Source organism: Chaetodon auriga, chromosome 23 (assembly GCF_051107435.1).
Source record: "Chaetodon auriga isolate fChaAug3 chromosome 23, fChaAug3.hap1, whole genome shotgun sequence".
Taxonomy (NCBI): Eukaryota; Metazoa; Chordata; class Actinopteri; order Chaetodontiformes; family Chaetodontidae; genus Chaetodon; species Chaetodon auriga.
This window is the reverse complement of record NC_135096.1, coordinates 12,211,457-12,227,823: the sequence shown is the minus strand read 5'-3', so window position 1 is coordinate 12,227,823 and position 16,367 is coordinate 12,211,457. Positions and strand designations below refer to the sequence as shown.

At 42.2% G+C, this 16,367-nt stretch overlaps 1 protein-coding gene across 5 annotated transcripts in view; it reads right to left on the bottom strand.

The window, feature by feature from the left end:
* Nucleotides 1–9,725: 9,725 nt before the first annotated feature.
* LOC143316018 (interleukin-1 receptor accessory protein-like 1) overlaps nucleotides 9,726–16,367 on the bottom strand; it is a 230,477-nt gene continuing 223,835 nt past the window's right edge. For 4 of the 5 annotated variants that reach the window (XM_076723685.1, XM_076723683.1, XM_076723682.1 and 1 more), the window contains one exon: nucleotides 9,726–14,406. In XM_076723685.1, the coding sequence (XP_076579800.1) occupies nucleotides 13,679–14,406 (728 nt within the window). In that variant the 3' untranslated portion in view covers nucleotides 9,726–13,678. The remainder of the gene's footprint in view (nucleotides 14,407–16,367) is intronic. The other variant, XM_076723686.1, reaches the window with a different exon arrangement.

Sequence of the window (16,367 nt, the reverse complement as noted above, 5' to 3'; positions counted from 1 at the left end):
ACTACTGACGACTACTGACTACTACTACTACTTACTACTGACGACTACTACTTACTACTGACGACTAGTACTTACTACTGACTACTACTTACTACTGACGACTACTGACGACTAGTACTTACTACTACTACTACTTACTACTGACGACTACTTACGACTAGTACTGACTACTACTACTACTTACTACTGACGACTACTTACGACTACTGACTACTACTTACTACTGACGACTACTGACGACGACTACTACCTACTACTGACGACGACTACTGACTACTACTAGTACTTACTACTGACGACGACTACTGACTACTACTTACTACTGACGACTACTTACTACTGACGACTAGTACTTACTACTGACACTGACTACTGACGACTACTGACTACTACTACTACTTACTACTGACAACTAGTACTTACTACTGACGACTACTGACTAGTACTACTGACTACTGACTACTACTACTTACTACTGACGACTAGTACTTACTACTTACTACTACTACTAGTATTACTATGTTTACAATTAAATCTATTTTTACTATAACAATTAGTATTATTATTATTACTATACTACTATTAAAATTACCATAACAACTATTACAATTAAAAATACTATTGCGACTTACAACAACAACTATTATTACTACAACAATGACTATTACCTACCACCAGTATTACTACTACGTTTACAATTAAATCTAGTTTTACTATAACAATTGTTACAACAATTAGTATTAAAATTAAAACTACTATTACAACAAAGACTATTGGTGACTATTCCAACTACTATAAATATTACAACAATTACTATAACTATTAAATTACAATTACATTTAAAACTACTAATACTTTTATTATAACTATTACAACTACTATTAAAACTACTGCAGTACATCAGATGCTATACTACCGCTACTTCAGTCAAAGTCCATCAGTGAGGAGCCTGTGAGGCAGTACTATGACCACCAGTATTACTACTACGTTTACAATTAAATCTAGTTTTACTATAACAATTGTTACAACAATTAGTATTAAAATTAAAACTACTATTACAACAAAGACTATTGGTGACTATTCCAACTACTATAAATATTACAACAATTACTATAACTATTAAATTACTATTACATTTAAAACTACTAATACTTTCACAACTACAATTCAAACACAAGACTACATCAGATGCTATACGACCACTACTTCAGTCAAAGTCCATCAGTGAGGAGCCTATGCTGCAGGACTTGGTAGCTCAGTGGGTAACTCTGGTGCTTGGGGAGCACCTGCCTCAGTGAGGCAGAAGCTGGTTCGATACCCGGGGGTTGCTGAAGTCTGACGCGGGGGGTGGGGGGTTACGGGAGGGGGCATGGGCCCCCTGGGTAACTTGGAGAAGTGGAAGTAAGGGGTTATGCTGAACAAAACAAAATCTAGGTGACATTTTATGAAGCTTATTAATTGAGATGGATCCATAAAACATGTGTTCTCTGCCTTCAATTGAAAAACACAACAGAGGACAGAAAAGACACGTTTTATGGATGAGACTTCTGACAGAAGGATGAACGTAAGCTTGGAAACATGGTTTGGAACTTCACACTGTCAGCATTTTCATGAAATATCAGCCGGCACAGTGTCTGCAACAGGACAATATGGGATTGACTTTTCCATCTTGCGCTGCCTCCTAGTGGAGGCAAGGCTGCATGTACTGGTGTGTTCTACTCAGCTTCTCCAAAGGTGGGGATGGTGTGGGAAAGCAAAGTGTTGAATTGGAAGCATTTTCTTACTTGTGGCCAACCAGTTTGTATGGAGTTCACCCGAGCAACTGGTCCTAATTGAGGAGTACCGCTTGCGTTGTCACCGTTAGGTTTCCGCGGCCAGAGAGTTTGTTGACACCGTGAGGTTACCCCTCTCTGTTACTCATCAAGACACCACACTTTCAGAAAATATTCTACTCTGCCCTCCACCCATTTCTTCCCCTGCGAAAGAAAAATAAGACATTTAAAATCAAAATTTCAAAGCAACACATTGAACACATTGTTTAATTTGTATTTATACAAATTTATATATATATTTATATTTCAGTCACACTTTCAGAAAATATTCTGATAAACATATTCTGATAATGATGATGTCACCGTTAGGTTTCCGTGTTCTTCTAGGCCATAGAGCAGAACTTATGAGCTGTTGAACGCAACTCTACCAACTGAGCTGTTCATTTAACCAATAGCATACCTGTCCTTCCTATTACAATGTTTGAAATCATTCATTGTGTGTTTTCTTCATATTGCATTGCAGTATATGTTTAAAGTGATCACTATCTTTGCATACCTGTTTTTCAACTGTGTCTATTCCTGCTGCGTGCCCTTGCGTCGTCACCAGATGAGTCCGTCGCCACATGTTAAACAATGGAGAAGAAAGGGGGGGGGGTATTTACTGATTAAAATGAGATTAAAAAAAGAACCCTTGCTTGAAATATTAAAGAAATGTGTCATATTTATTGTTGTTGCTGGGAGAACATTTATATTTATATATTGCCTGTGTCAAACTTTTTAAAGAAACACTATAAGATTTAAGATAAAATGACTATTGGTTGGTGTCCTAAAGGAATGTTTCCACATTGAGTGAAATCCTCTGAATCCCCTGAAGAGCTGTACTGACTCAGTGTGACCACTGGAGGGCGGAATCAGACAATTTGTAAAAGAATGAGCCCTTAAAGTAACATCAGTTTAACACTGACTCTTATCTTATGGCTGGCCCCAGAGTTATCTTTAGGTCAAATTATATAATGCAAGAAGAACAGGTCTCACAACAGAAATGTGCTGCTATCAAGGCATTGTTCATTGTATGTATGCATCTCCAGTGACTAAAGCCAAATGAAAATGGTATGACAATATTTAACCAAATCCAACATTCAAAACATTCCCCCCAATTTCACTGTCACAGTTTCAGGAAGTTATGGCAACAGTCAGGCAGGAAAGAAACAAACAAGAGCAAGATAATCTAGAGCGATGAAAAACAGGGAAGCCAGCTCAAAAAAACTCTGCTGTTCCACAACGCACTCATTCATGAATGAGTGAATGAGAGAATGACTCTCACTGATACAGTATTGAACCTTGTTCCAAGAAGGAAACAAGAGTGAAGCTCGGTTATTCAGACATCAGACTTTTCTGAGGCAGGTACAGTCAGAACCTCCCACAGCTCAAACTGCACACTGTGCATGTACTATACAAAAGAGCAGAAGACAGAATACTACTCACTTTTGGTCAGATACAAGAACAAGAACAACTTTTCTCTCCTCAGTGTCCCTCCAACTCTAGGTTTCAGGGGAACAACCTCACCTCACATGGAAAGGGGGCCCAAGGAGCTTCTCTACTTCTCACAAGCCTCTGCGGCACCAAGCTGTATGTCATTACAGAGATTGGCTTGCGGTCATTTATGAAAAGAACTGGTGGTTAGCAAAGGCCGTCACTGTGGACACTGATCATCAAGATGTGGAAGTGGAATTTTCCCAAAAGTTAAGTTAAATGAGTGGTGGAGTGATGTAAAACAATCAGGGAACTCACAGGAGTTCACATATGAATAGTTTATGGAAAAGAGACTATAAGACGTAGTTATTTATTAATCTGTTCTTCATGTCCAATATTCAGTTTACAGAAGAATATGATCAATATTATTTCATTGGTGGGGGGCACTACATGACAGTCGGCCGATTTCTTATTGAACCTATATGTTTCTTATTGAATGTTTGTTGAAATAATTGATATCAGTCACTGTACCTGGTAACGTTTGGGTTGGACTTTTGTCACAGGAGACCACAAGTGTTGATGTGTAATGCTTCCGCATAAACCCCTCTGCTTTCCTCAGGTCCTCACTGCCAGTGAGGCCAGTCTGCAAAATAAACAAAACATATATACTGCATAAAACAAAACCTTTTAATGACTTTAGTCAACCAAGTTTTAATTAAGTCATTGTATTTATTTATTTATTTTTTTCCCAAACATTATTTACTTCTTCTCCATGGGCGTTCTTAGCCGTGGATCTATAGCTGCAGCTTGGATGGCAGAGAGTTCCATCTTGTGACCATCTTAGAGGAGCAAGTGCTGGGGCAGCCCTGCAAGGCAAACACACACACACACACACGATGATATTTAGCTTTTTCACAGCTACTTCCATGTTTGTGGCCATCACCTTCTCTTTCACTCCAAACTCCTCTGCCGCAGCTGTCCCTGTCTGTGATTCGTACACTGCTTTGTTGTTCGTACACTGAGAGTTGACATCATGCAAATTTGAAAAAATTACTGTATCATGCAGGACAGCTGACAAAGAGGTAGCTAGCAAATTAAGAGTCATTTACATTATATTATATCTGAGGGACACAGATTACTGACACACACCCAGTTGAGTGATGAACACCTCAGATCTAATTATTTTATCTGTATATAAAGAAGAACAAGGCTTTCAAACTGGCTATTTAAGATAGCTCTACTATGTCTTTGTTAATTAGCCCCTTGTTGATTTGTATGAGATATGAGGTAGGACCTATATGAAGAAGTATAGCCATGTTTCTTTGTTGTTGTTGTTGTTACAGGATATTTTTTATCATGTACTGTAAGAGAAATTTGATTAAACTCTGTAGGATTCATTTTAAATGAAGCTTTACAACTACAAATGAATTAAATTTCAATACATGGCCATATTCATCCATCAGATCAGGGACATATAGAACTTTTTGTATATGTACCGTTCTTGTTTAAATAAAGTCTTCCTGTTAACCGTAATTACTCCACAAGGTGGAGCCATGGGTGTGAAGTTGTGAGTGAACATCATTTTCCAGTAAAGCAGTATATGCAGACATACAATATATGGACTGAGAAGGTGGAGGATAGTTACCAGACGGAACAAATAACTCCAAAAAGACACATATTTATAACTAATTTTGACTAATACAGTAAAGTGATCTGAATACTACACATATCAACACACAACTACCCAACATCACAACCAGCCGGCCTCCAGCGAGCACCGACTCTAAACGCACCATTCGTCCATTAATCCAGGTGGGAAACAACTGAGACTTTGTCTGCTGCGAACTTACCGGCACCTGGGCCACCTGGTGCTCGCCATCACTCCATCTGCTGAACAAGACAAAAAGACCAGTGTACAAAAACATTATCATGTGGTTTGTTGATATTATCATGGTAATTATGGTAAAAGATGGGTCACTTCCATTTGCAAAACCTCGAACTGAAGAAAATTAAATTTAAAACTCACGAGAAGTTGTTCCTCAGCGACGGTCTTTGTCGGATGATTCTTGATCCACCTATACGCAAAGGTCATAGAGCTGTCATTATAGTTCAATATTGTGATGAAGTGATGAACTGAAGTTAATGACTGTCTTCTTTTAAAACATTTTTATTAAAAGGTGGAGCCCTGCTATGGCCCTGTATCTTTGACTTCGTACCTCCTCTTAACTCATACTCATGCCTCCACACCACTACACGCATCCACACATACAACTGACAACTGACTTGCCTTCCCCTGTGTCTCCTATCTGTCACTCCCTCTGTTTGTATTGTTGTTGTTGTTGTTTGTGTGTGTGCGCAGAGCATGATGGTCACCCCGCCTCCTCCTCCCCTGACCACACCTGCTACTAATCATGCCATCTCAACTGATTCATCTGCTGCCACAGTATTGGAAACACCGACTCTGAACGCACCATTCGTCCATAAATCCGAAACAACTCAGACAATAACGACTCAAAACATTACAACAATGACAAAACATGCACCAAAGCACACTGGAAACATGAGACAACATCTATTTTACAAACAACGAGGCTAAACGGCACAGACGGCTAGCGATTAGCTTAGCGGCTAGCGGTAGCCCGATCTTTTCAAAACAAGACAGCAATGAAAGCAAATGACAGCAATGAAAAGACACGCACCGAAGCACACTGGAAACACGAGACAACACCTCACAAACCAGCTGTTTTCTATGACAAGTGTCTCATCTAAACAACACAAATCAGCTTATTGGCTAGCGCTAGCTTGGAAGACACGCGTGTATCACTCACCAGCTTCAGCCTCTATCTGGCGCACAGGTGGGATTTGACATTCACTGATTGGCTTCCCTGAAAACGACTCCCTGAGCTTCAGAAGAGCTTTCAGCTGTAATAACTAAGTGCATTTAGTTAACATTTAGTTTAGTTAACAACATTTACATCAAATAAGTTGGGGGGGGGGGGGGGGGGGGGGGGGGGGATACATGAAAATGTATCTGATTGTTAAGTTTTGGACCTGGAACGTCACGTCACGTCACTCTTTTGTTGTGGCGTGGACTCTTTTGCGTAATTTACGGCTACGCAAATCACGTACCCCGTCCGTTTCAGCGGACCAAGCAAACAACCGTAAAATGAACGTTAACATTAAGCACTGCGGAAGACATCCATGTCAAACCGGAAAGACCATCACTGACACAGGGCCTGACACCATGTCGAACATAAACATGCTGACTGAGTTCAACAAACGAATTGCGTAGAGGGTTTCAAGAGTAGCTTACCTGGGCTGAGATTTGACCCAAATATCCACGAAAAGAAAAAAGAAGAGTCCAGGTGTGACAGGAAGTAAGCACGTTTTCTTCCCTATACATAATGCTTTACAAACACACTACGCGTCACCCTTTTATTCATTTCTCCCCTAATGAACTAAATCAAGTGAATGCACCATTCGCCATTAAGCTTAAAATGGAGATAAGCATGAGGCCTATGAGCTTTTTTAGCATTATGGGATGTCTTATTGACTGTATTTAAAGGCAGAGCTGTCATTACATCATTTACATGTCAGCAGCCAGGTTTCCAATTACAAGAAAATAATTTACAGCCCATATTAACAAATGCATAGACATGAGTGCTGTCAATGTAGTGGAAAGCTTATGGAATAATTTGCCATACAGTGTGTGGCACAAATAAATATAACATAGCATATCCCTCATTATACATTCACCCTGTGCTCGCTCTGTATCATTGCTCGTTTGGGAGCCATAAAAAGGGCCCTGTAAGTAGCAGAGGCAGCTTATCTAATGGCAGTGCACCACTTTAAAGGAGAATGCACACGCTTCCATTCATCACAATTATAGGTTTCAGATGGCAAAAGGATTTCAACTGGGGCACTTTAGAAGAGATGTGTGTGATTTTTATCACGACGGTATGATCTACACGTCACCCCACTTTCGCCGTCATGGCTCAGATTGGGTCCTTCCCTCCCGGCGTGCCTTGCGAGGGCCCGAGTCAGCTGAGGTGCAGGATGAAGCACGTCCAGCAGATGACAGCGTTTCACTTTGAATGAACTTTGAATTTCCTGAGATGGCCAGCTTTCCTCTTGCATCTCTTAATTGGAATTGGTCGCTGCTCAAATTCTGTGTTGCAGCCTTTCATTCTGATTATAATGCCATTTCATTTGCTCAATCAAGACATGAAAACAGCCGGCTGTATCCACTGTCAAATCAATAGCCAACCTCACAACGCCGACATCGATACTATGGTAAAATAATAAATGATTAAAGATGGAAAGAAGCCGCTCTTGCAGGAAGCAACAGTAAATTGGGCTTGGTAAGTGATCAGTGATCCATGACTTGCATCTTCCTCACACACACACACACTCACACACACTGCATACACAGGCAATTATGCCATGCTGAACCATGGTGAGTTCAGAATTGCTCTAAAAGTGGGTTAACAGCTGCCTGCATCCACTCTCCAAATGCTTTCAGCTCTCACACACACACACACACACACACACACACACACACACGCACACACACAGACTGCCTCCACTGCCACCTATCCATGCACAGACAATTGGCCTGGTTCTTCGAGTGGAAGACATGTCACACAGGGCGAGGAGCTCAGAGCTCCAAGTAACAAGGCCCTGTGGGACATGGAGGGGCATGGTATACCTGCCAGAGTGAGTAATGCTCTTCACCAGTAAGTGTGTGTGTGTGTGTATAGGCAGAGGAAGAAACAAAACATCTGTGCGTGCTCGTGTACGCTCGCTCCTTTCACTGCAGCCGAGTGTCTCCGCTTTCCCCCCTCCACATCACATGCTTTTGTTCAGGGAGCTTATTATGCTGTGACACTGTAATGAAGTGAAAATGATTTCATTTGGGGGAGGAAAAGTCCCGAAGCTTAGGAACTCCCCCTTTTCACAGACACACACACTGGCACACCATATGGCAACATGTCGGCTCAGATGAAAACATCTGGCGGCCTCTACTTCTACTTCTACGTTCACATGGGCACAGATGATGAGGATGTAGCTTCATGTTGTAGCCATGATGGAAGAAAAACAAGATGGCTATAGGGAGCATCGTGCTTTCTGTAGTGCAGCACGAGGCGTACACAGATGTGGCGCAGCAGGGTGCAGCTGCTCAACTTTGACTTGTGGGGAAAAGATTTCATTTTCTTTACATTTTGAAAGAGCTGGAAGAAAAAGATTCAAGTGTCAGTCACAGAGCGCGTGAAGCGCTCTGATTAGACTAAAGGCATTGCACACGTGACATTCTGCAGAATCTATGCAAAGTCACTGCATCTCGCCAACACATGATCATGTGTTTTTTGTAGAGATCAAATAAATGAAATATAAAGTGCAGTACAGGTGCTCCTGGGCAGATTTTGGACAGCGCCAGGCTAGCTGTTTCTCTTTGCCCCCAGTCTACATGCTAAGCTAATCGAACTGGCCACTGCAAAAATGCAAGTAAGCGCCTTTTCCCAAAATGTCAAAGAATTCCTTCCCCCGCACCGGGACAAGCGCACATTAATTAATGTGAGCGTGAATGGGCTGACTTAGCCAAATGGCTGGCACATGGATGTGTGAGTGCCATAATCATGACATTTTATGGGTCATTTTAAGGGTGAGGCGTCGAGCATTTTATTTATTTATTTTTTTTTTGGAAAAACAACAGATTTCCACAAACTTTTCTGGCTGATTAAAATAAGTCTTTCACTCATGTAACATGATACATATGGGAGTCTTCAAATTATGCAATTATGCAGATTTTACTGGGAATAGCTACAAGCAAAGCTCAGGTAGAGAACTCACCAGTGAGTCATGAGTACTTGATTTGTCTGAAAACCACCCATTCATTTTAAACTTGTGTTATGAGCCATAATATTCCATTTTTTAATATTTCCAGAAAACACACACACACATATATATATATACAGAGATGAATATATACAGTTCAGCTACACTCACCTGCAAGATCGACTTTTACGCAACCAAAATGTGACCAGCTTCTCGTCATTCAAGAGGCTAATTAACACTGTCAGACAGTATTTTCTGATTCTTCCCCAAGTGCCTTTGGTTTTTCTTTTCTCTTCGACGCTGCTGCTTTGATCGCAGCAAAATAAGTTAATGGCTACACTATGGGCAGAGAAGAAGAAAAGGATTGTTTATCTGCCTTCAAGCGCGCTAGAAGAATTCTGCTTTTTATCAGACACCTTCTCAGACATTAAATGTGACAGTTTAACTGAGCAAACCTGCCTGTTTTCAGTGGACTGAGTCTCTACACCCTCAGCTATATTTTACACACTCTCAGGTGCATATATTATGCATGCAAGAGTCAACATTTGAACTCTGGAATATACTCAAATATATTTGCATGATCAGACAGAGTGGGAGCTGCATCTTTTATAGCCAACAACAAATCAATTTCCTGCTGCAGGTGCTGCTGCTGTGCCAGTGGTTTGTGTGATGGCGCCATGAGTGCACTAAGGTCAAACAACAATCAGGGCAAGAGGGTTTTCAGAGTGTTTCTCAATGCATTGACTCTCCTGATTTGGTCTTATTCTAAAACGAGGCCGGGCTGATTCGGTCTCTGAGTGGAATAAGGAGACGTATTGATCGTTGTTTCAAGGTTTTACGGGAGACGGCAGAGTTATGGCGGTCGGGGGCTGCATCGGCTCCCCGCCAGGAAAAGAGATCCGGGCATCGTCAGCAATCTATGCTGCCGCTCCATAAACAAACAAATCCACACACACACACGCACGCACACACAGGACTGAGGAATCACATTACCATAAATGTGGTTTTATTAATAATAACAGTATCTCTTTTAATGAACATTGCAGATACATAATAGAAAATAAATCAGAAACAGGAGAGACGTCGTCTCAAGAGTCGTGAAAGTGCCTGGAATAATTCTGTGCTATATATTGTCATTATTCATCATCATCGTCATCATCATCATCATCGTTATCATCAAGCCAAGTCGCCGGACGTTTTCAATTCATCATGAAACAAAAATGTGTATCGCCCCACCTAGAAAATGCAAACGTTTGTATTCACACGGCCTCCCAAAGCTGGAGCGCTGATGCCAATCTCCTGTCAAAAGCTCATCGATTCCTCGTGTTAACCTCCAGCCAGGATTAGTATTTCTACTTTGAGAGGCCTTGTGAATAATGACCATTGGTTTCATGAATATGGCTCGATTGTCTTCATCTTAATCACCTTTTTTGCCTTGATTATATTTACACACCGCCGTGTCGTAGAGCGCGGCAAACTCCTCCGCTCAGAAAGGGTGTTCTTGAACGCATCTTAACATATCTTCCTTTTCATCGGGGGGTAAGGTCTGAAACTATTGTTTGAAGAATGCTGTTCCTCCAAAATTCTCATCCAAAAAAACCCAGGCCTGTTCTGAACTAAGAAAAATCATAAAGCAATAACTGGAGATTGCAAGAAAACAAGGGGGGGGGGGGGGGGGGGGGGGGTTCATTTATTGTTTACAAGTTCCTCACTTTGCATATTTTATGGCACTAAATGAAACACCTCTACGTTATGAGATGCTGCAGGTATTTTTAGTATGAGGTTAGTTCCTTGAAAAAGAAATAATATGGCACAGCTGCAGGAGGAGTAAGTACACAGGCTGCCTTCACGGGTCTCGGTGGGTATGTGAGAATAGCTCTTGTTTCGTATGATTTGATGAAATCGCACTGATCGCGATGGATGCTTCCCTCTGAGAAGAAGAGACCAGTTTGTGAATGGAGGATGGTTCACTGTAGCTTGCTTTGGTCTAACTCGCTCTAAGTAGCATCTCTATCGTATAGTTACGTATACTCCAGGATTTCATTTGCTGTTTTAAATACTTTCTTGCCACTTTGAAGCATTAATTACATCTTATTTGGAAGGTTTTCATTCTAAAAGGCTATTATTTGGAGGAAATACACCCCATGATGATTACTGGTCAGTCGGTCAAAAATATAATTGATTACATCCTCTAAAATGTTACTTTTTAATATTAATAACTAAACATTAAGAACATTTCAAGTTCACCATGAAGTCAGCAACTGTTTCGAGGTGTTTCAGACTCATTTTGGGATGAAACTCTTTGTCCCTGTGACGGTTATATTCCTCCATCCCAGTGCCAGAGCGGCCGGGGGCCCGCTCAAAGTGTTCGCAACCGTGATGCGAAAGCCCTATTTTGTAGAGTGTATCTCAACTGACGAATCATTTCCGTTGACAAGGGGGATGGCAAAGAAATAACAGAGCTGTCATTTAAGAGGAAATGAATAACAGAGATAATGGTTTAGCCCTGGACAGCCTTGTTTGGTCCTACAGAGGAACCCAGGTACAGTAAATGCTTCAGGTGACACTGGATGTCAAGGCTCCTCCGTCTGTGCTGACATCATCGATAGTGTAGCTCCATCCTTGTGAAATCAAGTGTGAAATCAACGGACGTTAAAAAGCCCGCTGAGCTGCAGTCAGTCGTGGTGCCTTTGAAATGTCAAAACTTCTTTTTTTTTTTCCTTTTTTGGAAATGATGAGAACACAAAAACATTTTTTTTTCTTGCAATATAAGGGTAAGACATTTAGTGAATGACCTATCGATTTTCGTGAGCTGTGCAGTTCCACATAACAAAAAACATTTTTTTTTAATCATATTTCCTCAATTCCTCCTATCAGAAACTTTATAGGTATAACTTCTCTAAGCAAACATCCCTCGGTTACAAAAATAGACTTTTCTTTTTTCATAAAATAATACACATAATTAATTTTCGGTGATATATTCATCTGTTAAGGTAAAGAGCAAGGCTGTTTTTTTTTTTTTAAAGTAAATGTTATGTGAGAGAAACAGAGACGTGAAGCCTAGCACCATATTCTTCATATCCCCCTTCACAGATATGACTTTTCCAGTGTTGGGGAGTAACTAGTTACATATAACTTCCTTATGTCATTCAATTACACAATAAATGTAATTTGTTACAGTTACTGAGAAAAAAACGCAAGTACACGGAGTCAAAGGGCTCACATCCACACGTGTTCTTCCCAGTGAAAGCTTATATGTAGAGTAGAACATTCATCCTGTTGCTTTGCTTCTGTCTGGCGTGTAGGAACGCTTTCCTTTGGCGTAGTTCCAGACAACGCGGGGCAGCGAAGCGGGGACAAATTTGAGTGCAACACCATCAAGGGCGGGATGGCCTCCAAGGAGCCGCCTCCGTGTCCAGCAAGGCTCTGTTCATTGGGCGGTACGCACTCAAATCTCGAGCGCTGTTTTGGATTGGTTCTCCTGTTTGAATTTGAACCGCCTCTCATCTGCCAATCATAATCGCTGTTGACTATTGTTGTTGTTGTTGTTTTTTTTTTGTCTTTTTAGGGCTTTTCAGCGTTATTGCCCAGTTTAAAACATTTGGTAGAAATGTCATCAAAAAGTAATCAAATATATTAAGTTACTTTAATGACGTCATTAAAATAGTGACATTGCTTGTTCAATTTTTAACAGGGTAACTAGTAACCGATTACATTTGAGTAGTGACAACTTCCCAACACTGGACTTTTCTGAAAGCATTGGAATATGATCAGTTTGGAAAACCCTTCTTTTCTCCGCTCTCTGGACGCCATATTTTGCATATTCTGGTTGAGTCCAGATTCTCAACCCTTACAGCAGCCGGTGGAGCTGCAACTCCGAGAAATCCCGACCAAATCCTTCTCATCTCCCGAAGGCTGCGACTGCTACCCCGCCCCACCCCCACCCACCCCACCCTGAAAAAACCCAAAAGCTTTATAAACTACACCAGCCGACAAATGAAGATAAAGGTAACAACGGTTTATCCAAAACATCTCACAGGCCATTGCTTCACTTTTGTACAAACTGAAACAAAAGAAAAGAAAAGAAAAAAAAAAAAAAGAGTCCCAACTGATGTTAAAACAGAAAAAGAAACAAGTCCCAAACACTGATGCTACAAAGAATTAGAAAAAACGTATGTACAGGACCCTGTATTCCTTGACTTTCTGGGTAAATTATCATAGGTGTTGGCTTGTGTTACGTGAGTGTTTATACAGGCATACAAAAAAAAGTTCTCCTTGCTTCTTTTTTTCTTGTTCAGTTTCAATAAAAGCTCTTACTGGACCAAAAAAAAAAAAACCCCAAAAACAAAACAAAAACCTGCCACCACCTCCATCACCGATGTGTCCAGTGTGTCTGACGCCCTGCCCCGCCCTCCCCGCCCCGCCCCCCCCCCCCCCCCCCTGGTGTTTCCTGGTGCAAATTCAACAGCAGCAAGTAGCTTAGTGCCATTCAGGTCCATCCGGCGCCGGTGCATTCAGGGTCCAGGTGCCAGTGGTGCGTCCTCCCTGTGACGGACATCGCGTAGAGCAAAAGTCTATCCCTCCCGGCACCGTCTCTGTCACCAGATGACGCTGGATATACTGGTCTCCCTGGGCAGCAGCGGCAGCATGGCGTTGTTGCCGTGGGCCTCCTCCAGGCTCTGCTGCCGCGGCGACTTGGACTGCGGCCGCTGTCCGTTGATGAGTGTCATGGGGATGTTGCAGTAGGTGTGCTGGTTGCCTAGCGAGGAGAGCGGCGGGAGCGTGCCGCCGGGCGCCAGGTCGTAGTCGTAGCTACGGTAATAGTGTTTCTGCCTCATCTGGGTGTGGCAAGAGTTGTGGAAGGTCGAGCGCAAGTCCGGGTGTGCCGTCGCCATGGCGGTGGAGGTGGCCGCCGCCATGGAGATCGCAGAGACGGTCTGGAGCTCGCTGAAGGGGCCCTGCTCGCTGACGTCCAGCACCTGCTCGTGGGAAATGCTCAGGGGCTCCATGCGCTTGAAGGGCATCTCGTAGAGCAGCTGCTTCCAGAACTTGGAGTTGAGCTTGTTGCTGGACGGCCCGCGCCACTTGATGACCGTCAGCATCTTGATGGTGTGTTTGAGGGCCTCCACTTCCTGGTAGTTCATGATGCCGCGCAGCTCGGCGCACTCGATGAGGATGACCTTGATCTCGCCGGTCACCAGCATGTTGCGCAGCCTCGTCTCCAGCTCAAAGATGCTCCACCCCCTCCGCACGACGTAGCTTGGTGTCATGACGATGATGAGGCGCTTGCTCTGGTCCACGCAGCGCGCTACGTCCTCGATGTAGGCTGAATGCACACACAAAGATAGATGACTTTGCATAAATGGCAGTACACATGGAACGCACACTGTCTGTCTGTCTGTCTGTCTGTCAGACTTATTTCTACTTGCTTGAATACTCTATTTATTTACTCGATCACTTTAACTGTACATGAAAGTACACAGAGCTAATGGCTGATGGAAATGTGATGAAACATCTCACACCAGCTGTTTGAAAAGAACTCTCTTGGCCTCATAGCGACTGCTTACCAAACTACTCCCTTTTTATCAAAGTTTCAAACAACTAAATCCTATTAATTTTAGATGGAAAAAAAGTTGTTTTTTTTTAAAAACGATGGGAGCCCTTTAAATTAAACATCGGACAATTTATTCCACAGTCTGGCACGAGGATATTGACACATAAAATGAAGATAAAGCAGATATGTTATCACATATTCTGACTTAACTGAACATCTAAAGCCTGTGCGGCATTTTATGCAACAGTGTATTTGCACAGAATTCCAGACAAAGAGGATCAATTGGTTTTTAAGACGACAATGAACAGAAAACCCTCAAAAGCCAAAACACCTGATTCTTAACACCTGAAGATAAGATAAGCGGGAGTTTACAGTAAATACAGTATTGTGTTCTCGTCCCTAATGAGGAGCTCAGCTGCTTGTGTAATAATGAATGTGATTAACTGTTTTCCCCAGGCCTGTCCTGAGTGTCAGGAGGGGGAGGGAAGTGTGTGTGTGTGTGTGTGTGTGTGTGTGTGTGTGTGTGTGTGTGTGTGTGTGTGTGTGTGTGTGTGTGTGTGTGTGCTAATGCCTGCTTTTAGCCTTTCTTAACAGAGACAAAGACTGAGTGGCTCCTCAACAGCAGTTAGCCAGGATTAACTAGGCTTCAATTCACAATCAAAGCTTATGACCCTTGTCTGTGTGTGTGTGTGTGTGTGTGTGTGTGTGTGTGTGTTTGTGTGAAGAATTGTATTTCTATTCTTCTCTGTCCTCCCTGTCTCTTTAAGTCAAGACTGTCGTGCAGGTCTTTCAGCAAACAATCTCCTCTCTGTCCTGCTCTCCATATCTCTGAGAACCACCTCCGCCTGTCATGTCACGCTCTGCCCGATGCCTCGCCGCCACAGAGACCTGATTAGAGTGAACTCCAATTTGACGTTGCGCTTTACTTCAACGTGACGAGTCAATCTCCTTGCTGTTTGGTAATTAGCCCTCATTCGTCACAATGCGTCCCTGGAGCTAAAACTCCCCTGTAGGCGCCGAGCCTGCTTGGTTTAGGCCGAACCAATCAGGCAAAAACAAGTTTTGCTTTTATCTTATCGTGAATTGAACAAACGGGAATGGGTGGATTGATACTATATAATTAGCTAATGAGTCATAGTTTCATTTTATGTTTTGAACTGATTAAACTGAAAGTAAATCTGGCCTCTTGGGGTACGCTCTTGTAACACTTTATAGTTTTATGGATTAAATTCCTCCTTTCAGAGACCTCACAAGCTTTACAATCAAAGTGTTGCATGTGTAATTGATTCCGGTCTACATAAAAACAAAATCAACACTAAATTATATGAGGCAGAAAATCACTGTTGCCCTGCTCTCGGTAGTTTCTCTCAAACGTGTTAAAAGGGAAAAGCGTATTGTGACAGCTAATCGAGACGTGTTGGATGCCAGAAATTTCAGCTTCCTACTGCAAACATGAAGGCCTTGTTAGCGAAGCAGAATTAACACCCAGCATTATGCAGATGATCAGCACTGTATCATCTGAGAAGTCATTTGGATTGTAAAGTTGCATTTACAGTTCATTTCCCATGCTAGGCAGCTACAATGGCCTTGGTGTCATTTCTGTCCGTCATTCTTCCATATTTCATCTCTGGTTTTCACCACTAACCCACCGCAGTGAGGAGCCAATTAATCAGCTGGAAAATCCAGACTTCCAACTTCCACGCGGCAGGAATCTGCTCAAATTGAGCCTCGTT